This window comes from Beta vulgaris, chromosome 9 (genome assembly GCF_026745355.1).
Source record: "Beta vulgaris subsp. vulgaris cultivar EL10 chromosome 9, EL10.2, whole genome shotgun sequence".
In the NCBI taxonomy this organism is placed as follows: domain Eukaryota; kingdom Viridiplantae; phylum Streptophyta; class Magnoliopsida; order Caryophyllales; family Amaranthaceae; genus Beta; species Beta vulgaris.
Window position 1 is genome coordinate 7,184,818 of NC_079210.1, and position 27,292 is coordinate 7,212,109.

General features: G+C 36.5%; 2 protein-coding genes across 4 annotated transcripts; one reads left to right on the forward strand and one right to left on the reverse strand.

Annotated features, from left to right (window-relative positions):
* Positions 1–579: 579 nt before the first annotated feature.
* LOC104902959 (heterogeneous nuclear ribonucleoprotein 1) lies at positions 580–4,223 on the reverse strand. 2 transcript variants are annotated; one of them, XM_048635944.2, is made up of 6 exons: positions 3,982–4,223; positions 3,851–3,891; positions 3,593–3,756; positions 1,923–2,046; positions 1,645–1,814; positions 580–1,380 (listed from the first exon to the last, which is right to left on the reverse strand). In XM_048635944.2, exons 1-6 carry the CDS (start codon positions 4,029–4,031, stop codon positions 886–888), a joined length of 1,044 nt encoding a protein of 347 aa, XP_048491901.1. In that variant the 5' UTR covers positions 4,032–4,223; the 3' UTR covers positions 580–885. The 2 variants fall into 2 exon arrangements, with proteins under 2 accessions (XP_048491901.1, XP_010689212.1); XM_010690910.4 differs by having other exon boundaries at positions 1,923–2,022; positions 3,982–4,220.
* Positions 4,224–8,932: 4,709 nt separating this feature from the next.
* Positions 8,933–26,172, forward strand: LOC104902958 (GBF-interacting protein 1-like). Of its 2 annotated transcripts, none has more exons than XM_010690908.4 (11): positions 8,933–9,399; positions 12,519–12,562; positions 15,185–15,290; positions 15,810–15,930; positions 16,052–16,395; positions 17,072–17,224; positions 19,230–19,614; positions 22,227–22,509; positions 22,738–22,899; positions 24,160–24,666; positions 25,309–26,172. In XM_010690908.4, exons 1-11 carry the CDS (start codon positions 9,237–9,239, stop codon positions 25,600–25,602), a joined length of 2,562 nt encoding a protein of 853 aa, XP_010689210.1. In that variant the 5' UTR covers positions 8,933–9,236; the 3' UTR covers positions 25,603–26,172. The 2 variants fall into 2 exon arrangements, with proteins under 2 accessions (XP_010689210.1, XP_010689211.1); XM_010690909.4 differs by having other exon boundaries at positions 22,744–22,899.
* Positions 26,173–27,292: the final 1,120 nt, after the last annotated feature.

Consider the following 27,292-nt stretch of genomic DNA (forward strand, 5'->3'; position numbering starts at 1 on the left):
TTATTCAGTTGTTAATATAGAGAGGGAGAAGGCATCAACTTCTGGTCGAAAGGCTATACAAGCCCACAATACTTCTATGACGACCATAATAAATATAACCATGAAAATCTAATGATTTAGAATGATTCTAGGCCCACTTTCTATAACCTAAAATCATTCTAAACTACTAGATTTCAATGATAATAATTATTTATTTCCACCATAGAATTTGCCTATATTTCCTCAACTATGAAGACAATTCCTAGATCGCTTAGTTGCGTATCATCTCTGTCACTAACACAACTTTTTAAATCCTCTTGCTCTAGAAGCCTATCCTGTCAGAGTGAGGTGTGCTGGACAGAGTAATAACTATCTGTAAAAATGTATGAAAAGCAGCTTCCTATAAGGGAGCCAACACAACATAAGTTGAGCCTCCAAGCAACATGCAGGAACCACAAACATGGACAGCCAGCCAGCTAATAACTTCACTATACCGTGACATGACTAACTTGCCAGTTACTAGCCTGCGAGTCAAAGGGCAAGAAGAATCCCTTATCTATTTCCTGAGTAACCACTTAGTAAAGAAAAGAACCTCAAACATCACAAAAAAATTTGTACTACGACTATAATATTAGAACCAGATGCCAATGCTCTAAGTCAATAGTCAATCACAATCTTAACTAACTACGCAACTAAAGAATACAAGACAAGACAGTACTAAATACTATCAGTCAACAGAAGACAATTGCTAAATCAATGTCCACGCTATCATGTAGAACCAGATGCAGATGATACTAATGCATTCTCACAAATCTTGATCTAGAAATAGCTGTAATTCCTCCTGCTCCAAGTCCTTAAAATGCTGCGAAATGAGCAAACACTCTATGGTAAGGCTCTTACTGATGTCTATCGTGCATAAGGGTGGTAACGACTATTGCTGCTATAGCCTCCCCTACTTCCGTACATCGCTCCTGCTCCACCATATGCACCAGGACCTGAACCATATCCAGCACCTGAACCTGAACCACCACCATAACCATCTCCTCTGCCATACATCCCTAGGCCACTACCATATCCTCCACCTAAACCCCCACCATATGAGCCATAACGGCCAGAGTAGCCATACGATGATTCACCCCGATAACCAGCAACACTAGCAGCTCCACCAAATCCACCATAACCTCCTCCATAATCACTACCTCCATAGCCCCCATAATCACCAAACCTAGAAGGGAAGGCTCCATATGCCCTATAAGATGCAGGACTATAACCACTTCCAAAACCACTATATGTATCAGGGTAACCTCTGAAATCATCTCCATATCCGCGTCCCCTAGAGTCACTACCAAAAGCAGAACCTGAGGCTGAGGCTTTCTTTGGTTCAGCCTTCTTGATCTCAACCTACAACAAAGAATGAAGTCAACCTATGGTTTTTAATACCTGAGAGCCTGGCTGGAAAAGAGAGTAAACCTGTGATGATCTCCAATAATTAAAAAGAAAAATGCTGGATGCAGCCAGATAGTAATTATAAGTGTTCTTAAATTTGATAAATGATGATTTCAAATGTAGGAAAAAAAGCAAATTACACTGTAATTTAATTGATCTTAACAAAGGTGAGCTAGGATACACAATCCTTATAAGAAAGAGCCAAATAACTAAACTCACCCTTGAACCATTCATTTCAATCATGTTTCCATCAGCCAGAATATCGTCCACAACTTTTTCATTGTCAAACACAACAAATCCAAATCCTCGGGAACGCTTAGTAGCATGATCAACTATGATCTCATGTTCAACAACCTTACCATAATTTGAGAAGAATTCCTTGAGCTCATCTATTCAGAAAATATCAGGAATTCAGCACGCAGGATATAGTAAATCGACCAATTCTTGAGGAGGAATACTCAATAAAAGAAGAAAACATAACCAATTACAAACCAGACCTTCAGTGACGGTTGTTGGAATTCCCCCGACAAAGATCTTCTTGGTCTTGAAACCATTTGACTGAGCAGCACCTTTAGGAATTGTCCTTTTGATTTCCACCTGATGCAGTAACCAAAAGCAGCACTATGTTGGTCAATGGAAACAAAGTTATGATTAGCTGCACTTAGGCATCCTATTAAATATGCAAAAACTTAGACAAGCTATCTGGCTGGGCAAAATCAAGTTAGTATATTAGACAACTAACAGAGTACGACCCCTAGGTCCTACCCCTTCCCACTCAACACCCCTCCATTTTCTACTTTCATGCACAAAAGCAATTGAAAGTACTTGTCAAGATAGTAAAATAGAACTTCAATGAAAACCAATGATCTACTGATACAAATACTTCAACAAGCTTAAGCATAATTCTCATCTAACAGGTACTTTCTCTATTTGCAACATTTTCCTCATCTGAAAATTTCACATTAATTGCAACATAAACTTATTTGTTAATATATTCTCTTTGTCTTTCTCCTACAACATAGGTCCCTCTTACTTGCTTCTTATCTCTATCCTCTCCAAATGGCTTCCTTAAAAAGTTTACAAACCCTATATATTACATTTCATACAAAACGGAGAAATACAACTCAAATGGAGGAGCTAAAATTTAGAAACAAATAGTAATAAAAGAGCGCTATTTAAGACAATAAACGTCATTTATTGTTTTCATAATGAGACTCAAACTCGCTTATGCAAAAGAAAGATTTGAAGGATGTTTGATTCTAATGGAATATTAATGTTCAATAAATTCATCACAAGCTCCTAAGAAAAATTATAAATAAGATATCAGAAACCCACCAATCCAATTATATAAAAAAATGTCAAAAAAAAGAGTTCCAGAGTGAACAACACACCTACTCCTCCCTCCATAGAGGACTCTACGTCTCTACCTGTTAAAAGGAGAGGTAAACTACACATAATAAACTCTTTTAAGTTATATGGAAGCTGATCATCCAAAATAAGAGGGAAAACCACTTCTTTTCTTAAATGACACTTCAAGATTTCTATTTACATGAAACATATAGGACCCATGGCTATTAACAGGCAACCAAACATGGCCTCCTGTTCGGTTAACAAGTCCACTTCCTAGAGCAAAAGATTTGCCCTCAACAATATATAAATGAAAAGAAAAAAATCACGAGGAAATATTATTGTGTGTAATAACTGGAAAGAACTATACAAGAACATTAGGAACTATACAAGAACAACCAGCAACTGAGATGGCCGAGAATAATCCAAAGCTTTCGCTGAATTTCCATTAAGTTACCAAATCACTAAAAGCAAGAAACTTCAATAAAGAAACATGCAGAAAATATGTACGAAGAACAAAAATCATAGAAAAATATATCACAGTCTAAAAGAAGATGGATTCCGTTGAAATATGAATGATGGTTACGTTCATTAAAAATCTCCTAAAAAACATCATACAAATAGATACCATCATAAACACACCAAACAATTAATCCAAAATATTTGCAACACCTTCGTAAGTGATACACTTCATGAAATCCTAAGAAAATTCATACAAAAAAATCTCAAAATCTCACAAATCCAAAAAACCTTCAAAAAAAATTACCCTTCTAATTAAGTAAATTACAAAATCAAAGATTAATTCTTATAAAATAATTACCTGCTTTTCATTAATGATATGTTCTTCTTTAATAACAATGTCAACAACAGAAGGATCTGCATAAGTGATGAACCCAAAACCTCTTGGTCTTCCAGTGAGTCGATCTTTCATAATAACACTATCAATCACTTCTCCGTACTTCTCAAAGTACTTCGTAAACGTATCTGCTCAAATTCCAGTGAAATTAAATCGACAAAATCAGCAAAAAAAAAAGGCGAAATATTTCTCCCAAAAAGATTAGAAATCGAAAAGAATTACCAAGAGATGTCTCTTTAGCTAAGCCTCCGATGAAGATTTTGCTGGAAAAAAAAGTAAAGTACAGAAAACTTATATTAGGTTAAATTGTTCGAATTGGAGAGAGAAAGAAAGAGAGGAGAGAGTGTGTGTACCCAGGACTGGCGCCGTCGACTTCATTGATGCCGGATTTCTTTGGAACCATGGTGAAATTTTAGCAGAGATGAGAAAGATTGCAGAAGTAATTTGAAGATTAGGGCAGAGGAGAGAAGTTAGGGTTTGCAGAATTTTGGGGTTTATTTGAAGATGAGGAGAAGAAAGGATAGAATAGGTTGTGCCAGGAGATAAATACAAAACACAAACCAGCGAACTTTCTCGACCGACTCTGCCTGTTGTTTAAATTTTTCTTTGTCTATGTTTTAGCCTTTTAGGTATGTATCGTTTTACGTGGATGGTGTTAAATGGGTTTTGACTGGTAACTTAGACCTGGTTAGGTGGGTCGAGTCGGGATCAGCGTGAGACAGAAGTGGTATGGGTCATGAAGGGTCACCTCATAAGAGTGTGCTAGCGGGTCGTGTCAGTGCGGTTTGCGGAGTGATAATGGACGGGTCGACAACCGGGTAAGAAAAATAATAAACGGAGAGAGACAATAGTGAATTTTTTAAAAAATAGGAGAAATTTCATTCATTGAATGTCAATCGGCATCTACAATAGGTATTAAAGAAAAACAAAATAAATCAAATTCGTCTTCAAAGAAACTACAATAAACCAGATCGAGCAATATAGTGCAGCCCCCTTGTATTTGCTGAATCACGCAACTATTGTTGAGAAAGTCTATCATTCTGACGTAGTTTGGGAAGATTATTATTGATCGAGCCATGTTGACCGCATCTGAGATTCTAATACCATCATGTTGAGTCTCGAACTTCAAACAATAAGAACAATTTTTCATATCTAAAGACAAAAGAACCAAACTCACAACTCTCATGGGGGATAAGAGGATCTCCACATAAAGACTAAAATGAATAATTGAATTTGAAAAAATCTCATAAAGAGAGACTAATTTATTCAATAAAATAAGAAAATGAACTAAAAACTGAATAATAAAAGAGGAAAGGGGCTTACCATGGATGAAATCATACATGACATCCCCTAACTGGTGAAAAAGGGGTAGGGGAGGTTAGAGTTTGAGACAAAAGAAAGAGAGAGAAATGTATACCGTACAAGAATATTAGAAAGCTTACAACTTATTGACAATAGTGAATATAATTAAATATAAATCCATATATGTAATTAATTTTATAATATCTAATTTATTTGCTTAAAATTATTGAGAAAGTTTATTGGCCCTATAATGCCCTATCCAATAATGACCCTGTCCATCAAAGACCTGTCGAATAAATGGCCTATAAATTTGACCATAAACCATTAGCCATTCGACTACCCTGTCGAATAACCAGGTCTGCTGGTAAGTATTACTACTAACAAAGAAATATTGTCGAAATCTAATGAGGTTAGACTCCTAATTAGAGAGCTCTGCTTCGATATTGTCATTTAGTCTTCAAAGGGGCGACATCTGGTTGGTGGTCTTTTGGAAAGGGTAAGACAATCAAATTACTTGATTCCTTTGCTTGTTTGTTTTCTCAATTTAATGATACCTTTTGTCCTCTCCTTGCCCCCTCAAAGTCCTCCACTCTCATTCCCCACACCCTTTCAAAGAAGCTATGGTTGTAGATATTTGAATCAAGAGATAACTCTAACATACGCTACTATGTATGAAAAGTTTGTGATTTTATTTGGCGGTGTTTGTCTTAGTTGAGGTATGAAGCTATTAATTTGACTGAAAATGGATACCAACTGAAGAGTGAAAGATTTGTGACGCAAAGAAAATGACTTGGTTACATATGAGGGTTGAATAGATCAACACAATTTTAGAATGGGGATCAAATTTATAGTTGAGGTAATTTTGTATTTCTGATTATGTTTATGCTTAGTAGGAAGTTAGATGCAGTATAGTTTTTCCTTTCATATATTCGAAGTATCTAATAAGGAAAGTGAATTTGAATATATATCATGAACGACAGTGTTTGGTTTTGTTATAATTTAATACACGAAATCTACTACGCGTATTTGATGTTTTTTAGTTTTAAATATTTATTGTTATATGGTACAGAAAGAGAATAAACAAAAACGAGAATAAACAAAAAAAAGAGAATTTACTAACTCATTTTAAAAACAACTCTTTAGTTTCAATTCATTTTTAGTTGGTAAAATAGACACCGGTTGATATACTATAGATGTATGATGGCACACATTGATGATACTTCCACGCACATATAGCTTAACATTTCCAATAATCGCGTTTTAGTTAGGTTCATCCAAAATTTCATTAGCCATGTGAAATTCTTTTGAGAATTGGCGAAGTAGCCTGTGAAGTTGACTGCCTGCAGAGTTGGAAAAGTGCATAATGTCTTTCACCTATCTCAAATAAGGAAACATGTGCATGATTTATCTCATGTGTTATAATATGATATAGTAGAAATAAATGATATACTAGGCTACCAAGGAATGCCCGTAAGATACTGGATCGGTGTGACAAATTATGAGACATTGAATATCATTAAACAAAATATTATGGGCCAATATGGAATAGAACAGGTAACATGGAAAGAGGGACAAACATAGAAAGCCAATAATCGTCTCTTCTAATATAAAGTACAGTTTAAGTTTTGCAGGTGAATGATCATGTATAATTTTCTGTTAAGTTTGAATCTATTTTCCTAATTTTGAACTATATAATACTTTGACTAAGTTATAGTAATTAAGTTTGTTTTTCTCTAAGTTGCAAAGATAACATATGAACTGCCACTTCCACACCTTGGAAGGGGGAGTCATTCAAGTAACAACTACCCCGTTTGGAGGTTCAACTATCGATTAATATTAAATAGTATGTTTAGGATTGGTTTAAGCTGCTAAATGAGTGGCACGCTACAAACTCTCTCTTACTGTTTATTGTAGCTTCTCACCATACGACCATTAGTATTGATAAAAGCTTAGTTAGAGAGTTTACGAAAAAAATATCTCCATTACATAATTTTTTTTACTGGTCACATGACTTCATACTTAATGATATGTAAATGGAGGTTAGGATATAAATTTAGTAAGAGAAAAACACTATAATATCAACACGATCTCACTTTTAATCTCTAAAATTAACTTTTGCTTTTTAAAAATCAACTTCAACTAATCAAAATAACTTTTGATCAATCCCTAAATTTGCAAAATTTCAAAAAAAAAAAACACTAGCATCTCTCTTTAATCCATGCCTCATCAGTGAATTTGCAAAGGCTTCAATTGATTCTATCGGTGGAAACCCCTAAATTTTGTTATTTCTGTCGCCTTAATCTTAAGATTTATTAGTTTTTGGTTTATTTTCAACAACTCTTCCTCCTCATGTGGATAAATTCTCCCTTTATTTTACCTAATCTCACCTTAAGAATCGTAGTTAGTGTTTTTTGCTTATACAACATACGAAGGTAGTTCGACATCACTATCAGTTTATATCTTTTAGTTTTATAAATATAAAAGTCATATAATATAAGGGGCTTACTAAAACTAGTCATACTTATACTAACCATGTCAATTTCGACAGTTGGCAAAAATAACTGAAAATTACTTTAGCTGGTTTTCATATATTTGTTTTGGTTTTAAAAAAAATACTAAAAACGAAAAAGATAACAAATAAGAGAAGTTGGTTTTATTGGTTGAAGATCAAGAACATCAAGATGAAATCCAAATATTACTTCCTATAACATCACACGTTAACATATCGAGTCATCAAATTTCGTTTATAGTTAGGGCATGTTCGACAAAAGTAGTTGTTGCGGTAGTTGTTAGTTGTAGAATTAACGGTCAGCTGTTGGTGTTAGATTTCAGCTATCAGGTATCAGTTGTTAGAATTTGACTGTGAAAATAACTTTTATGACAATTAGTATTCGGTGAACTACTTTTTAGTGTAAAAAAATAATAAAAATAAACTATATTCAATCTTCAAAAGATATTCCAAAAGCTAGTTCTAACCCAAATGCTAATTGTTACGTAGCGTTAAATTCGTAAACCAATACTACAATCCCCAACAGTAGGTTCTAAACTAAAAGACTCGTGCAACAATAACTGGACCCGAATCCCGAACCTGAACTCTGCCTTGAAACCTGCAAAAGGGACCCACCTTGGAGGTTTGGTTGGTATTTCCCCCTCCGAAGCTTAAGTCAGGTATCAGGGATATGAAGGAACTTTTAGAGAGAGAAAGTATAGAGAGAGAATTTATGGCAGAATAACAGTACTATGCTCTGAAAAACATACCTTTCCCCTGATTTCAAGGACTATTTATAGTGTCTGAGATGTCTGATGTACCTTGATGTCACACTAATTTGGGGGCATTTGATTGGCTAAGCAATAATGCTGGGACACGTGGCAAGTGCTGATTGGAGGAGACACCTCACAATTTTACATAGAAATGTGTTTTACCTCTACCGGACCTAAGTACAATTTTGGGCCACAAGAAGGGTTTTAGTACACCTTTTTATTAGAAAAGGTGTACTTTAGTCCATACAATCTTATGACCCATGTACTTTACCAGAATAGGAGAGTGCCACCTGTAGGGCTGTGATGGAGCCACGTGTCACATTCATAGCCGTTGATTTTTAGGCTACAACACTAATATTTATAGCTTTTCCAAAAAACTAGTTCAAACACCAAAAGCTACTCCAAACACAAAAGTTTTCTGCAAAAATAGTTGTTGATAAAATTTTGATGTGTAAATAATATATGAAAATGGACTTCTAGCAAAGCTACTCAAAAGCTAATAATTTTAGTTTTTAGCAAAAGCTACTCAAAAACTATAAGCTACCTGAAAGCTGTCTCCAAAAACTTTTTCATCAAACACTAAAATAATTTTTCAAAAGTTAGAAGCTACTTCAAAAACTACATCAACCATGTAAATAATACCTCAAAAGTTATTGTCGAAGATGCCCATAATAGTTACTCCGTACCTTTGAAAAAAGCGGTCCAAACTCCCCAAGAGAGGTGAAGGAAAGAAAAACTTAACATAGTGACAAAGACCAAAAAAGAAGCCCTACACTCCAATTTGCTCCTTCCTCTTCTTCCCTCCCTCATTTCATTTCTCTCTCTCCCTCCTCTTTCTCTCTCTCCTCGTAGATCAATTCAAAGTGTCTCTCTTTTTCCCAATCATAAACACTAACCAAATCAATTACACTCATTTCCCCCCTTTTTTTTAGGGTTTTCTTCTTCTTCTTCATCTTCTTCCTACTGACAGAATCATTGATTCCATTGAATTAGCGCAGTTGTTTGTTCGTTCGTTCTCTCATCGTTGGAAGAGGGGTTTGTGAAGATGAGCGGTGGGTTTAGGGCGTCAACAATCCCTAACAATGTGAGGAAGACGATCCAAAACATCAAAGAGATCACTGGAAATCACAGTGATGATGACATTTATGCAATGCTTAAGGATTGTTCTATGGATCCTAACGAAACCGCTCAAAAGCTCCTTCTTCAAGGTCTCTCTTTACTCTCACTTGATCTGTTTTTCTTTTCCTCGATTTCGCCCTCGTTCCTATGTTCTACTCTCTTTGTCTTCATTTACTTGCTTGGTTTTTCATTCATCTCCTTTTAGTTATACTGCGGTGTCGCGGTGTTTTATTATAACAATTTGGTTTCATGCAATTGAAGAAAATTGTAGCATTTTGGAGCACTTTTAGCTGCCATGAGGAACGAATTTGAATTTAGAATTGTGCACAAGCTAGATTGTTTTGATAGGGTTCTCATATATATATATTAAGGGTAAGGATAAGTGTAAGGATAAGGCAAAGGCAAAGGCGGCGTACATTTGGAGTTTGGACCTCTATTCAGTGTGATACTGTGATTATTATGCTGGGTGGTTATTGTGGCGGCGAAGTTCAGGACTTTGAACAAGATTTAGATGACAAATATAGATAGTGGATCCAATTTAGATTATGATTACTTTTGGATTATTTCTGTTAATTTAGTGTTGGAAGTTTATGCATTAATTGTGAACTTGATGGTGTTTAGAAATGGATTATTTTGGACCCTTGAACAGCTATATGCCAAGCATGTTAAGGTGATATTTTAGATACATGCCATGAATCTCTATCTATCGTATGAGAAGACTGCACAAATGTACCTTGGAAAAGATAATGCTAGAACAAAAGCTGCCTCTTGTCAATCTCACATCCAATTCTCATCGTAGTTTGTTGATAATTGTACTATGTCCTGCTGTTTTGTTAAATTATTATTTATGTTGGCGGTTGTAGCTTGAAAAAGTTGAAAGTTTCTTCTTTGAGATTCTGATGTTGTCATGTTGTTGAAGAAGATAACTGTTTGTAGTTGTTTGCTGCAATAATTCTTGTTGACATGATATATTTGGGCTTCAACTTTTCAGGAAATGCACTTTAAATCAATGCCAGTTAAAAGTAGATAGGTACACAAGAAGAGGAACTAAACAACATGTTTTATGAACTTTCAGTCTATGGAACTTCTATTTGGTAATTAATATTGTAAAGGGAACCAAGTACCTAGCCTTCCCAAGCACATAAGCAAAAGTAGGCTTGTTGACCTTGAGCCATTTGGCTACATCTGCCCTTTTCTTCATTAGTTCTTTTCTTTGATTAATTCTTGGCTAGTAAAGGAGCAATAACCAATTCTTGACAGAACAAGAAACCGGCGTTGCCCCTTTACTTTTGATAACCTATATACAATAAACTAAAAATGAAATTTTATCCATTTGTAGATGGAGCTTTCACAGCAGCTAAGTGTAGAGAGAAGTTATGAGCATTATGATCTTGCATAACTTCCATTCCAAGGTTAGCACAAAAGAAGCTTGACCATTAGAGTGTTCCGTAAGTCCTTACAGGCTCCCAATCTACCTCTCTCCTATACAATGATATCCCAACCCCCTTTAAGCTATGTCAATTCCTTAAGATCCCGTGTATTCTGACCACTATAACTCCACAACTCATCCTATCCATTAGAGGGAGCACAACATTTCACTTTTAATGCCAACACCACCTACATACAACCACCCTCATAGGCGCCAATGACGCAGCAGTTAGCTTCAGTAGTCTTGGCACCATCGTTATTGCTCCTTCTGCCATTGCACGCAATTTTCATTCATACTACTACTGCCTCTGCCACCGGCTATCACGTTCCATCCACATCCCCTCCGCCACAACCACCAACCAACCCAGATCACCTTCTTGTTGCGGTGATGCATCCGAGATTTAATACAATGCTGAATTTGTATATTAATTACTGCTTTTTTGAATAACTGAAAAATACTTGCTCAAGGGATGAATTGAGATCCTGTTGGAGCTTCGACTTAAAGCATTACCCTTGCATCTGCGTCCCAGTCTCTTAATAGTAAGCTGATCATCATTTTCTTGATCCTTACTAGCTTGACTTAGCTTTTGATTAAATAAGATAGGAATCAATGTATAGTAGTGCTCTACATAGAATAAATATCGGCGTCATGCATAGAGAATGACATTGATAAAGAGATGGTGCGGGTGAATCCATGTTGAAAGGGAAGAAGCTCTTAGCCTCTTATCCTCTTAAGGTGAAGATAGGAAAGCCACTTGTGCCTGGATGGACATTTAGACTTGTGTAGTGGTTCTAAGGGTAAGTCTTTTTGGGTGGAACCCCTAATATCTATAAATAAGGGAGGTCAGCTTTTAGTGGATGGATCAAAAGCTAGAAGGAGATTCACAAGTGGTGCACAAGGCAGATTAAGGCCTGCAAGAAAATTCTTCTAGTTGCACTTTGAAGTCAACAAAGTCGTTGGGAGAAAAGTTGCAAGGGTGTTTGTGCATCTATGCATGATTGTGCACTTACCCTTGACAACATGTTTTCCTCTTGATTTTAGTTTATCCGATTTTATTCCTTCATTTATATTGTCTAATTGTTGTAGTTAAGATTTATAATTTTTTAAATTTTCTTCTGTCAGAATTTTCCCCTTTTCTCCAAATACCTAGAAAACCATCCCAAACACTAAGGCCATATAAATTTGCTTATGTACCTTATTGTTTTCAGTATGTGATTATGTTTGACTGAAAATATTTGTTCACTGCTTTACCAAGGTGCCTGGCTTGTTTTCTTCCCTTGTGCCCAACTTCTGCACACTATTGCCTTGGTGCAATTTCCGAAAGACTGGAGTAGACTGGATCGAACATCTAAAAGAATGTGCTGAACTTTTGGTTGGCTTTAGGAGGTTGCTTAGGCTTTAGTATAACTTATCAGAGCTGTTATACACTCAGCATGCACTCCCTCTATGGCTGCATTATTTGGCACATTTGCCTTTGGGTCAAAAATTAGGAATAGTGTATAAAGAGTAAAAAAAAACAAAGAAAGTGTGCGGTTGGAGAACAACGAATGAGAGGTAGTGATATTCTGTACAACGAATGGAGAACAAAAAATGAGAGGTAGTGATAGTGTATCAAGAGTAAAAAATAAAATTCTTCCTCCAGCCTCCTAACATTTCATGTATCGAAAGCTGACAGGGAGCACGTTTTGTGATAGCTACAATCTCATATTCTGTACATTATTAAACATTCCTTTTACCCTTTGCATACTTACATATGACGAGCTGTTTAATGTTCTTTAGATACCTTCCATGAAGTCAAAAGGAGAAGATATCGAAAAATAGAGGTACGTTTTGAAATATGTAAATATAGCTGTGAAAGACCTTAATGCCATCCTGAAATCAATGTTGCTAATTAATCATGTATTTCGTTTTTGATCAACAAATTTGGTTTCAGTGGTTGCTGTGATGGTCTTATTCTAAGTGGAACTAAATGATTTTAATTATGTTTGCCTAATTGTGTTTTTAGCCATATTCACAAAGACATGCAACTATATATATATAGTTAGAATTGAGTTCAGGGGAGAATGTTGTTTTACATAGAAATTGAGAAAAAATACCATCCCTTAGATCATGGTTCATTTAATGGTCCAGAATAAAAAGTAAAAGAAACCAATTGTCCAAAACAATCTCCCATCCTCAAGCATAAACATTCTTTCTCTCTCCTCACATTCTTTCTCCTTCCTCTCGTTCCTTTAGGTTATTTACCTGACCGGCTAATCGTTCTCCATGGTTCACAAAACAAAGACTAACATTGTCAAAATGTACTTGATAAAAGTACAGGATTCAGAGTTCTTTACTCACCTCTGAGGCCCTACATGTTTCTGTAAGAGAGGAGTTATAGTAGTTTCACAGCTTTTCTGTGATTTCGGCTAAATTGTTTTTTCTTTCAAAGAAATGCTAAATTGCTTTCGTGAACTCCAGGAGGAATTTCTCAAATGTTAAACAATATTCTTATTCAGAAGCATTGCTATAATAAACAAAATAAGTATCGGTATAAATCTAATTAAAACTTCTTATAACTCTAAACTAGTATTGGTATAACTTTATTTAACACTTCTTGTAACTCTTAACAAATGTTGCTATAATTCTAAAGTAATTCTTATAACTCAAAACAAACGTTGCTATATACTTCTAATTGTTATTTCTTATATTCTAATTAGTACTTACTACAACTCTAAATAACTATTTAACTCTAAACATATGTCGCTATAACTCTAATTAGTAGTTCATACAACTCTATTAAAGTATAGTAACATAGTTATAACTCTAATTAGTACTCTAGCATGTGTATAATTATTGGGTACTCGTTCCCATAACTCTGAACAAATGTTGCTATAATTCTAAATAAATAATGCTGTAACTCTAATTGGTACTTACTACAACTCTAAATAAGTATAGATATGACTCTGTTTAGTACTTCCTCTAACTCTAAAGAAATGTTGTTATAACTCTAATTACTATAATTCAACTCTAATTAATATTTCATATAACTCTAAACAAATATTGCTGTAACTCCAATTAGTACTTACTACAAATCTAAATAAGTATTGGTATAACTCTAGTAAGTAATTCCTATACTCTAAACAATCATTGGTATAACTCTAAAAGCTAATCAAGTTTGTTTGACAACAATACAACATTCCTTAGCACAAAAATCTGCAAATGCTTAAATCAATTTCAGTAACATCAAAGTAATTCGAACATTAGGTTGTAAATTTTTTTAAAAAAACTATGAAAGCATAAACAATCCAAACGACAAAGATGAATTCTCTCTTAGTTGACTATTTCATCTTTGTCTGGGTTGTTGACCTCCAAATTCGTGAGCAACTGCTCAGACATTCTTCCATTTTTTGGTATTGATTTTGACAACGACGTACTTTCGAACTAAATTTATGTTACATGTGTAATTTTGAGTAACTTCCCGATTTGTTCTTGAGTGGAAGAGAGAGAAAAAGGTGGGAAAAAACTTTTAATCTGGACAAGAGCGAAAATAGTCGAGTAAACACGTCTAATGAAGGACATATCTCAGCCATGAATTTGTTATTTTGATTAGAGCTAATGGTCCACATTATTTCTCATTTTTCATCTAAATATCATTCTCATGTGATCTTGACCTCCCCCCCCCCCTCTCTCTCTCTATATATATCACGGTCTTCATTATGCGCTTTTGGCCAATTATACGATTCTATTTTAGTAAAAAATAAGGAAAGTTGATATTTTGAAAATATATGTTGAAAAAAAATCCAATAAGATCCCGCATGACATGTTTTGATGTATACATTGTAGAGAACTATTGTAAATTTTATAAAGTTTGATCACCAAAATGCAAGTGTTACACTTATTTGTGGACAGAGGAAGGATATACTAGTTAGATAAAAATAAAGGAGATAATTAAGTAGACAATATACATTAGGGATTTGATTGGGAATTTTTAATCTTAATGTTTTGGATGGAATGTTAGCGTGGCAGTGAGAAGATGAAATAGGATTTGAGGGCGGTTAATAATACATGTTTTCGTGGTTAAGAACATATATGTTTTGCTTTGTATTTTGCTGGATAGCCCCTCCAATTGGCATGGTGCTTTCTGATGGGGTGGAGGGGGGAATGAAGTTCTATTTGATAGAATATGCTGTGCAGCAGAAATTTATACTTGATATTGGGTCTTGGTCTGTAGGTCAGAAGGAATCTTGCTATTTATATTTTATAGCGTCTCCATTGGTGGTTGCAATTACTTGAGCTACAATAGTTACATTCTTTTTGCAAGAAATATGTATGATCTTTTCACTTTCTCTAGCCCTTTTGTTAGATCTGTAGTTTGTCAAACTTCCTTTTTACTTTAAGATTGGTTACTGCACCTGCTCGTCAGCTGGTGTATTTCTGGTTCTTACTGTGTTCATTCAATTCAGAACTCGACCAACCGAGATGCTGTAGATTCACGGTGGAGATCAGGTCCTCCAGGACGTAGTGGTCGAGGTGGTCGGGGGAACTATTCCTCTCGTTATCCAGCTCAGGGTGAGTTGAAACTATTCTGTATAGGGCTCTTGTCAATGTTGGTCATTAGCTTCCAATTCGAACTAAGACTTCTGTTTTCTTCTTTGAAATTATTCATCTCTTATTCTTTCTCCAGACATAGACAACCGTGCATAATGCTTTCTTAGTTTAAAGTTGCATGATATGTTTCTTTTTGCTGCTAGCAGCAATCGGTCCTAGAAATTGTTTGTTTTTCCAAATTTGGCTTCGCTTTTAATGGTTGTGATTTTTATTCCTTGAGGTTGCAGGTTATGTTTAAAATAACTGGGGATATTATGTAAATATAAATTCTATTTACTTTATTAATAGTATATAGAATTTTAAAGTGGACAAGTCTAGAAAGAGAAGGTTGAATCAATTTTTTTTTTTTTTTTGAAAGTTATATTTGTGTCTGAGGACAATATGAATGTCTTGTTTGTAGATTTCATACATGTTATTTTGTTGGCATTCTTAATGCATATGATGTGCACTTATGAATCACCTCTTTGGCGACTCTGTCAGATGCTGGTGGGGGAAGAAGTATTCCTGGTAAGGAGAATGGAATCAGTCATGCTTCGAATAGAGCTGGTTCTATCTCATCTTCCCCGGTTGTTCAGGATATCAAGAGAACAAATGATGGAAGGTGATTTTTTGTTGAATCGTTTCTTTTTAAGAAGCTATTCACATGATGTTTTGTTGCTGGTCTCAAATCCTTTGTGTATCTTTTTAATCTGTATGTCTATACTCTTGTTTATCTTTTACAGCTCTGTGACAGAGATGCCCAATGGTCCCATTGACGTAGCTTCAGAGGGTACTAAAGGCGCCAATATCTCAGATATTTCATCTGGAAGCGTTACAAAGGAATTTGAGCCATATATACGTAGTGGTGGAAACAAGAGATCCAACATTATGTCTGGAGTCAATGTGGAATCTATATTGACAGCATCGCTCTCAGATGTTGGTTCCCCAGCTTCGGATCCTGTGCTGGTTCCACCTAATGATGCATGTGTCTCCACTGCTGTTGGCGCTGTCAAACTTGACGTCGGAAGCCCATGCTCCCTTGTGGAGCTTAATCTAAATATACCTCCTGAAAACAAATCCAATTCTGGTATTGACCGTTTTCCTCATCTTTGAAATGAATTAATTTATTAGTCTAAAATCATACTTCATCTACAATAGAATTCAAAACTGACATATTTTATCCAATTGAATCACATATAATTCTACTATGGCAAAACCACGGTCATTGAATAGACACCTCTGGAAAACCCCTTTCATATTGCTTTTGATACAACCTTCCACGAGGGGGTCTATCAATCTATTATTGTTTTTAGATTTAATGAAATTGATTGTAGACGAAGAATTGACATTTGTCTCAACACCGCATGAATTCCTCATCAACGAATCAAGTCATAATAGAAAACAAAACCAACGAACAAATTTTCCAAAACTCTAACAAGGAGAGAGATGAATCCCAATGTATGGTTTGATATGTCATAATGTATGCGTAGGAAAACTCTCCAATGGAGAATGGAGTTTTATGGTAAACATGACATTAGGAAATAGTAATAGAATTATATGGTGGTGGTTGTCCCTAGATTGATGAAGAAACTAGGGTTTTGAGAGAGAAGAACGAGAAGGAAGAGGGAGGCTCGAATGGAACAATATATAGCTTTTAAATTGTTTTTATTTTGATTTTTAATTGTTATTGTTTTTAATTGGGAAGCTGAGGTGTTTTATTGGAATTTTTTTTTTTGCTTTTGATGTGTGAAATTTGATGCTAGGTAAGTTGAACGGCGAGGGACTAGGAGGAGCTGGGAAGAATCAGCCTGCAGATATCTTGCAGTCTTCATCCTTGAGTCATGGGAGCTCTTCATCAAGTCGACCTTTGTCTAACTATGGTAGCCGGGCACAGCAAGCTTTGGGATCTCAGAAAGGTTAATTTTGTTCTTGCTCACATAAATTTTTATCATGGAACGTTTGTGACAGTTTGTTTTCTGTTCTTTCTCGTTTGAGAGGTATGGCCAGACTATCATATTAATGGAACGAAAAATGTTGGATTAATGTGCACTGTTCCATCCTGTAATGACATCACTTGGATGTTTTACTAATTAAGAAATTAGTTGACTTATCCTGATTTGTTAATATGTTATACAAATCATGTCACTTTTGTTACGCAAAAGAAAGGGGAGTGTAGTAATGAAAGAGATTAAGAAAAAGTTATTCTTAGATACCCTTTGTCATCATATAATAAAAAGGTTGACTGCCTTTCTGAATAGGAGTACCACTTGGTGAGCATTGCTGGTTGTTCTGTTGATGAATGTGTGATCTTTATTTATGGAAGCATCTTCATGACAGGGAGATAAGAGCCATAGAAGAGCTTTGATGTTTAAGTTCTGACTCCTTTAACTGTCTCAGTTCCAGATTTTGGATTGGTGATCCATCTGGGAGCTTCTGTTGTAGTTTCTTTCCCTTGTTGCTTGACCTTGTCTCTCTGCAGTCTGCACCCTCTTTTTTACTCAGTTGCCTATTTTATTTGGAAGGCTTGGGTATGTCTTTAGTTAAGCGTTTTTGTGTGGACTTAGGCACTGGATAGAGTTAGCACCAATGATGGGCTGCTAAAGTGAAGATTAAGTCACCTATCTTGCCGGACACTTGGAATTGCTGTGAAATCAATCAGAGTTATGCGTGCATCTTTTTCTTTCACTGTTAGGTGACATAATCTGTGGAGAAGGCTATTTTGTTGTGCATGGAGACTCCTGGGCCTTCCCTTGTACTGTGCTGAGCTGTTACAAGTATGTTTTGATGTATTTGTGGGCTCTGGAGGAGCTAAGGAGGAGGAGTTGCTCTGCTGCAAACATACATGTGGCAATTCTCTGGTATTCACGAATATTGATAAGAGCCAAATGTGTCCATCTTCCAGGGAGCCGCTTTGGCGCTTTGTCATGTAATTTGCCGTAGGATGGGAATACTTGTACAGTATATTAGTATCTATTTGTAGGCTAAGGCTGCTAGTGTTTTCTAGAGTACTCAAGTGGAAAGATTGAAAGAAATCGAACTAAATTGTCACAAGTGTTTGCTGTTTGAGGAAAAGTTTTTACTGTTTGACAGAAGGCTATCCTTCTTGTAAGAAGTAAGAGCAGTTGTGACTTGAAGTAAGAAGTCCCATCTCTCTCCCCCCCCCCCCCCCCCTCTCAACATGGCTTAAATGAGAAGAACGTTTACGGTAAGATCAGCATTGGGATAGAAAATCAGTGTACGAGATTTAATTACATTTTTCACCATTAATTTTCTTTTTTCATCTACTTATGTTTTTTTTTTTGGTTGATGTCCCCTGTGATCCAATCAGAGCATCAAATTATTTTTTGCCGGCAAATAGTTTCTGTCTTGGATCAACTAAGGAAGAGCGTATTGTTGGAAAATCCTTACTAAACGTGTTATTGCAAGATTCAAAATAGGGAAACAATGAGTATCTATTGTTGGGATCTTAACGGTAGAAAGTAATTCTGCTATCTTTCAAAAGGCTGTAGTCCAAGGGCTAGGTTCAAGGGTTGGATCATCTTGCTTCCTGCAGTGTGTTGTTGAAATGTTGCAATTTTCTTAAGATAAGGAGGCACTGGGGATTATAAGATCATGTGGACTTATTAGAAAAAGTGTATGGTGGACGATGCACATATTTTCTTGTGGAAACTTATACACATTTAGCGGGCATTTTTCTTTTTTTTTCTTTGGTTTAAAGCTGTAGTTATTGTAGGGTAATGGATTACAGCCGATGGATGATAATGGTTGAAAGTCTCCTCACCAAACGTATTCTTCTCATGTGTTTCCTCCCCTCTTCCTGTATATGTATATCACTTGATATGTCTTATTTTCTACTTGATGTCTATGGGTGTTCAATACTGTGCTTTGCATTATTCACACACTATCCTGTTATGTTTTTAGTGGGCCCCAACAAGGAGTGGAAACCAAAAGTGACCAACACAAACACCGTTGAAGGACTTAAAACACCAGCCGCATCTGAAGGCTCCATTATTCCAGCTGAAACTTGTGCAAGCACTCAGTCTGTGGAAAGCACAACTGATTTAGCTTGTGCTACCAACAATCTGCAGAAGGAGTTGGAAGGTCTACATGTTAGAGACGCACAGCATGTTATCATTCCAAACCACATCCATGTACCTGATGCTGTGCGAACTGGTTTGAGTTTTGGAAGCTTTGATGCCACTTTTGTTATCGCCTCTAAATACTCCAGCGAAGCCGACACTGAGAACTCAAAATCTGTTTCTGAGATCGAACAGGGGACTGAAGAAACAGTAGAAGAGGCCACGAGGTTTGTATGCATTTATGTTAAAAACGCAGTGAATTTAGTAATCCTTTATTTTCAGCCTATATTTGCCATTCTGCCTATCAATAAAGTGTTCTTTGTCCCCAGAATACCAGTTAATTAGTGGAACCTCAGCCTCTGGGTTTTGTCAAAGATATTATCACCATGCGATGCGCTGTGGCTCTTTATGGAGAGATAATAATGGCTTTATATGTGTTTTGTCATAGATGCATGTTTTATTCTATTATATATATCTTTCCCATCCCTTTGCTGTGAAGAGGAGGTATATTTTTATTTATTTACCTTTCATTGTGAAGGAAAACTTTTTACTCTTCATCCCATTTCATTTGCCACAGTTCTCTCTTTGGGTTGTCCCTTTTTACTTGCCACATACCCTTTTCAGCAATATTTTTCTGTATAGTTTGGCCCTACCCACCCACTTCTTTCTCTCTATGTGTTCACTTTACTAAAACTGGTCCAAAAAGTATATGTGGCAAATAAAATGGGACGGAGGGAGTACTAAATAAGTGTCCACATATTTAGATGCCAAATTCACAGACGTGGAGGTGGTTGATAGGTATAGGTATTATTGTAAATAATATAATCTATAGCAAACTATAGTTTTTTCCTTGCTTTGCCATGATTGTCATAGTTGGTATCATCATACCCATGTCCTACTGATACATTTTGTTTTGGTTTAGATTAGAATAAAGGGGTTGGAGTAGTAAGGTGAGGTTGTTTGGGGCTGGAAGAGGTTGCGTCTTGTTTGCAGTTTGAGTTTTAACTTTTTTGTTTGTCATCTGGTGAGATCATCTATTGTTCAGAATTTGTTGAACTTGTGAAATGGTCTTGATTGCTTTGAGGTTTTTATTTTTCTCTCTTTTTTGGATTGGTGCAGTTTGTGAATTTATTTTATCAGCATTTGTGGAGAAATTGGTACAGCTTTAATTTTTATAGTAGACTCCGATCTTATGATATGTTAAAACATGACAACATACTGAAATATTCACAGCGTACCACAATCCTAATATTCGTATGAACAAAATTCCCTCAGGAATAAAAAAAGGGCAACTATCAAGCGCGTCCCCATATTTGTTGTATATACCTAAATAACATTGCGTTGTGGCACTGGCGTTATTTCAACTGGTGTTATTGACATTGTCTATCTAAGTTAACCTGCTATTTACTCTGTTAACAAAGGGGAAGGAGGAGGTGTGCCTGTTTCTTTATCTACAATTAAACCTCCATATATTTTGAGGTCTTGTTTTTCACATATCAAGCCATTAGTAATAGCAGGCCTTCTTCACTTTTGACCTTAATTTTAGCTTTTTGGGGGCTCGATTTGGTGTACCATTTTTTCATATACAACCTTATGCCACCTTTTTTTTGGTTACTGTTTTTAGAATGTTCTTACTGCTGTTCCTGATAATAAATGATAGCTGCAACACTTTACAAAGACTGAAATTACAGTCACCTTTTATCTTGTATTTCAACTAAGTTGTTAAAGCACATTTTAAGAACAATGACACCCTGCTGCTGCACTTGATTGTGAAAGTGGCACTGGGGGGTTAGACTTTGGGCACAAACTTGTATAGCTACCAATACCTTTTCTGAAAGAAAAGCATTGGTCGGTTGGTCCTTATCTTGTTGCCTCTTAAAGATTTTTAGATATCTTATGGAGTATGTGCTACGTCTAGGATGGAAACACTATGAAGTGTGTGCTCACAAATTCTTGGGTTACTATAACAACGTGGCTAGACTTGGTGAAACTGACCCAACCCGAGACCACCATCAGATCTGAAAGTGGTGACGTGAAATTGACCGGAGACCTGAAATGACCCTACTCGATCAGAATTACGCAGATCTGAACCTGATGATCCAAAATGACCTGACCCTAAGCAACCTGAACTATGTCGTCAACTATGTTTCCCTACCAAAAGCTGAACCAAATTTTAATTTTTTAATTTTTAATTCTTTTTATTTACTTTAATATTCTCTCTTATACTTCCTCCGTTCCATAATAAGTGAAACATAGGCATTGGGCACAAGATTTAATAAACATCACTTTCAAAAGCCAAAAAGTCATAAAATACCCTTTTATGTTATCAAAAGTAGGAGGGAGAAAAGCAAACTACACAAGTTTATGATGGGTACTCTTGTCATTTTGTCACTTTATTTTTTCCATTTAGGGTATGTTTCACTTATTTTGAAACGTTCTAAAATAGTAAGTGTTTCACTTATTATGGAACGGAGGAAGTATGTTGTTTGTAATTATTGACTTGAAATATATTTACTTTAATTTATATATATAATTCAAATATTGACTTGACCTGAAACAGACCCGAGCCTAGTCTGCCGACCCAGTTGCACAGACCTGAAGTAGACTCGACCCATATATAGACAGGCCCGAAACAGGCCCAATTTTAAGTGACCTGACCAATACTTAACCCCGATGACCAGTGTGCCACTCCTTAGCATTGCTCACTATCATTCTAACACATTACATGTGCATGCTGAATTCCATGTAAAGTTTTTTGTGTAGAGAGATGATATATTGTCGATCATGTTGTCCATTTTATCTTGCCTAACTATTCCCTATATGATTCTCTTTGCTGCAGTCAAAGCACATTGGCATCAGGAGAGGAAGCTGATTATGTTGATCAGTCACAACCAAGCAAGCAAGCAGAGAACTTGGCATCTGGTGATGTTGGTGTTCTGGCTAATCCAGTACAAGATTTCAGTGATTCGAAGGAGACAGTTGGTGGTCCTCAGCATTCCAGTGCCCATTCTTCTACTGGCTATAATTTTGGTCTTTTGCCACCAATGCTGGGAAACCCCTTAGGATCTCTAGAAGCGTCTGAAACGCAAGGACGTGATGCTTCCAGGGTTTCTAGCTTTGTAGTAAGTGCTTTATTTTTTGATTGTATGATCTATTAGTCAAACGCATGCTTTATCTTAATAACTAGTTGACTGGCAGATGTAACATGTAAGGGCCGGTCATTGGTGTGTATTGAATTAAAAACAATTATATCATGTATTTTACTGCTATATTATGTTTACAGTTCCTGGTTCTCATCTGTCAGTTAAGCAAGTTTTAATGTGGTTATTGATGTTTGTTCATTGGTCAAGGTACAGCAACCAGTGGATCCTTCAAGCTTCTATGCCCAATTTTATCGTTCTGGAGCAGATAGTGATGGCCTTGTTTCGCCTTTTCAAGCTCATGGAGTTGCCTCCAAGTACAGTGGGGGTGTTGCAGTCATGTCTTCACAGACCTCACAATCTCCCACAGAGGTTTGTTTGCTGACTTCAGTGTTTATAAAAGGATCTCATGAATAGAACTCTGCTTGTGGAATCTTAAAACACAACATGCCAGTTTTTTTTTTTTTTTTGTATTGATCATTGGACCCCCTTGTTAAGCAACAGAGATGATGATTCTCTCTGAATCTGGGACCTCAATATATGTACTAGGAGTCCGTTGTAGGCTCTTAGAAGTAGTTTTTTTCGTGCTCGTTTTATGTTATGTCTCCCCTTGCTTGTTTGATTTTCCAATTGATGAGATCACCATTTCTACGTAGTTGGTGAACTGCCAGCCCTCTGATTCGAGGTTTCCGAAATTTGTTGGTAGAGGATACCTAAGATGTTGCTTATCTGTTTAACTTAATTTTACATCTCCAAAATCCAAACTCTTTTGCTTCTCTTCGATGGAAGTTTGATTTTTCCAGAATGTATCCTAATTTTTGGCCTAATTCTTCTTCTGATGATCGATTCAACCTCTGATCAAAAAGATATACCGTGGTTATATTTCATCTCTTCAACAAGTTTAGTAATGAGCATAACAGCCCTGTTGTTCCGAATCTTTCTTCTTTCTTTTGTTTGCTGTTGCTGCTTCAGGGCTTTAATGAATTGCACTTAGCTTTCATTTTTTTTCCTTGAACTACTATAATGCTTTCTCCTACTTAATGTTCTGTCTCCTTTCTTAGATCTTGGAGTCTTTTGCCTTAAGTAATTTCAATTTTGTTTCTGATGAATTTTCCAAACTATCATCTTGATTCTTGATCTATGTACATGCAATATTTATGTCATGTAATTATGTCTTCTTTTTAATGTGTACGTAGAGGCATTCTGAGTGTCAAGTTGAGCTGAACTTGAGACCTTGCAACTTAGACTCAGTCAGTTTCAGCCTTGGTTGAAACCATTCTTGAGTAGGTTTCGACTGCATCAATTTATAGTAGCCTGTGAGTTGTCTGGAGTCTGGACTCACTATCTGCGATGTAGAAACATAGTGGAGGAATTTATGAACTGATAGTAATAAGCAGCATATGTGCTTGCTCTTCTCAAATGTAGTGCAAACTGCAAATAGTAGATAAGCGAAATTGTTATACATATTGTATTTTTATGAAACCAAGTATATCCCCTTTAATTTGTGGCATTGCCCATGTTAGTTCACACCAGTCATTTACGATCAATTCTATCAGATTCATAACTTCTTCCTGAATTTATTCTGTTGAATAACGCATTGACACAGTTTCTTGTTGTTTGTCTCATTTGCAGGGTGGAAATTCTATGGTATTGCCTACTGCGGCTCAAACTCCTCTTGCAACTCAAGCTGGGGGGTTGATGCCAAACCCTATAGCCGTCACTCAACAGCCGATGCCTCTTTTCCGCCAGCCTGCCGGAGTTCATATTCCCCATTACCCTCCAAATTACATTCCCTATGGCCATTACTATCCTCCATTCTATGTCCCACCTCCTGCCATGCATCAGTTTCTTGGTAATAACGCATTCCCTCAGCAGGCTCAGGCAGGCAGTGTATATCCAGGGCAACCTGCTGCAACGGCTGCCGCTACAGCAGTTAAGTTTCCAATGTCTCAATTTAAGCCAGCAAGTAACGCCGTAAACCCTATGCACATGGGTATAGGTGGAGGTTATGGGCCATATGGGCCTTCACCAGCTGGTTACAATCCTGCTTCAGCTACTACAGCTGGAAATTCAACTGCAAATGAGGATCTTGCGGCATCCCAGTTCAAAGAAAGTAATATGTATCTCACTGGACAGCAGGTTAGCTTGCTCGTCCTATTATTCTTCTTCTTGGTTTATATAATTACTATTAGAACAACTTATCTAGTAAGATGTTGTCTATGCTAGGAAGTATTGGGGGGTGGGGTGGGGGTGGGGGTGGGGTGGGGTGGGGGTGGGGGTGGGGGAGAGAAGTAATCAAGGTCCTCAATCTTGTGCCTAGAGGAGAGAATTACTAACTGGGCCAAATTGTGCTATAATCTTGTATATATTCTATGCCGAAGTCAATTTCTATTATAGATGCTACTCGTTGCTTTTCAATGAAACATTATGTCTATTTCAATAAGCTCTGTATTGGCGTGTATTAGCTTGCATGTTTTGTATGCTTTTCCCTGAGATACATCAAAGTTTGGAGCTGCATTCTGTTATGGGTGCGTACAAGGTACGATTAATGTTGGCTTGGCACCTTGTTCTGGGTGCGTATTAGTTACGACTAAAACATTATGTCTATTACTATAAGCTATCCTTTATTGGTGTGAATGGGTTTAAGTGATTATTCATGTCCTTTTTCATATTAAGTTTACTGTGTTACGTCTCCATTCATTGTCATACAAAAATTTGCTTGGTCATGTCTTGCGTTCCTAGTGGTTCTCTTTGGCGAGTTGAAATATTATTATGTTGCAGAGCGAAGGTTCAGCAGTCTGGATTCCTGCACCAGGTCGTGAGATGGCCAGTTTACCAGCAAACTCTTACTACAATCTTCCTCAAGGTCAGCATGTGACTTTTGCACCTACGCAGGCTGGCCAAGGTACCTTTGCTGGCCTCTACCATCCCGCTCAAGGTGTTACAGCAGCAACGATGCATCCACTTCTACAACAGTCCCAAGCCATGCCTGGGGCTGTTGATATGGTTGGTGCAACAGCTAGTGTTTATCAACAACCTCAGCATGCACAGATCAACTGGCCAAATAACTACTGATCTGGAGTGAGTGGCCATTTTCGTAAGCGAGACGATATCCTTTAAATGGTTGGGGTTGTCCAGGAAATGTAATGGGAATGCTGGAAGTGTTGAAAATGATTATAGGAGATTGAATGTGAGGATGTAACTTCATAAAGGCTGGCCGAAGGAGTAGCCAAAGGTGTCTTCCGGGGGGTGCTGAATTCAGGTATAGGATGAAATCTGCCATTGACTAAATATTACTATTATTAGCCAGCTTGGAGTGATATGAGCAGCAGAGCAGGTTTTTTTCTTTTTCTTTCTGTTGGTATATGAAATCTTCCCAGTCATATTTGAAAGCCTTTATTTAGTTGAAGTTTTGTGCTAGATTTTACTGAGTGACTGGTAAGGTATTTTTCATTGTTTATGAAGGTTAGGATTTATAAAAAGAGGCTATAAGATGTAGGTTAGTGGGTATTTCCTCATTTTTCTCCATTTTCTTCTTTCTACCCTCGTATCTGTAAAGTGAATTTTGATGGAAAGAAGAGGATGTAATGAATGAACTGAAACTGTTGTATTTGGTATAAGAAAAAGCAGCTGGCAATTGTCTCAGTTTTTGTTCTCTCTCTCTCTCCATGTGTGTGCGCGCACCTCTTCTGTGTTTATCTCCTACTTTCTGTTTTTTTGTTTAAGGTTTGACAGAGGAATGATAAATTAATATCTGTGAAAGGGCGGTTAGACAATTACAGGAGCATTCATTGTTAGACAATGATGGGCATTTTTCATATTTGTAAGATAAATTTGTTAAAAACAACTTTTTATAAGTAGTTTTTTTTGTAAGAAACAATCTTTCATAAAATGTTTTGTCAAGAAAAACCTTAAACATAATATACTGTTAGAAGAAACCTGATGAGGCATTAGATCAATATTTTCATTGACTTAATTAAAAATTTGCCAGCGATAACTTTTTATTAGTTTTTTTTAGATGTTATTCTTTTTTTTGAGTTGTTTCAAATGAGATGTGATGTTTTTTTCTTTCCTTATTAAGTTTTTAGATGTAAAATTACTTAAAACACCTTTTATAAAATTAATTTTGATTATATACTATAATCTAAAACAATCAATCTACTTAATATTTCTCCTAACTACTCGTTCTGTTCTTCCACGACCCACAATCAACAACCACGACCACCAGCCACCACCTTGACCAGCTCCTTTGTCTTCTTCAAACCGCCATCGTCTGTTACTTCGACGTCCTCTCTTCCGCTCGCCGCTTGCTGATTTCGATGTTTCTCGTCGTAAACTCTTCGTTCCTGGCCTCGGCCCTGAAAAAACAACGGACTCTCCGAATTCACTCTTTTCTACTTATGGTGAACTTGATGAAGCTATTGTTATCTCCGATAAAACCACTGGCAAGTCTAGATCAAGCATGTTGATGGTGCTCTTTTAGTGCTTCGTCAGCCACGTAAGAAGATTGAATGATTGATGGTCATATGTTGTTACTCATTTATGGTGGTGGTGTTGCTTTTTTTCCCATATCTATTCTAACTTGATGTTTGCGGTGGTTTTGCCTTTTCTTTTCATGGCGGTGGTTGTAATTTTTTCCGAATTGTAGTAGTGTTGTGCTTTTGTGATGTTGACTGTCATGGTGCTTTTTCAGTCGTGGTGTTCCTGGGTTTTTAATATGGTTGTGCTGGTGCTTGCTTTTGATGGTGTTGGTGCTAGATTTGTA

Coding starts and splice junctions, on each gene's coding strand:
- LOC104902959 (XM_048635944.2), bottom strand. CDS start 4,031: ATGGTTCCAAAGAAATCCGGCATCAATGAAGTCGACGGCGCCAGTCCT. Junction 3,892..3,981: donor GTCGACGGCGCCAGTCCTGG/GTACACACACTC, acceptor TTTTTTTTCCAG/CAAAATCTTCATCGGAGGCT. Junction 2,047..3,592: donor ATATCATTAATGAAAAGCAG/GTAATTATTTTA, acceptor TGACCAACATAG/TGCTGCTTTTGGTTACTGCA.
- LOC104902958 (XM_010690908.4), top strand. CDS start 9,237: ATGAGCGGTGGGTTTAGGGCGTCAACAATCCCTAACAATGTGAGGAAG. Junction 15,931..16,051: donor AAGAGAACAAATGATGGAAG/GTGATTTTTTGT, acceptor TATCTTTTACAG/CTCTGTGACAGAGATGCCCA. Junction 22,900..24,159: donor CCTCACAATCTCCCACAGAG/GTTTGTTTGCTG, acceptor TCTCATTTGCAG/GGTGGAAATTCTATGGTATT.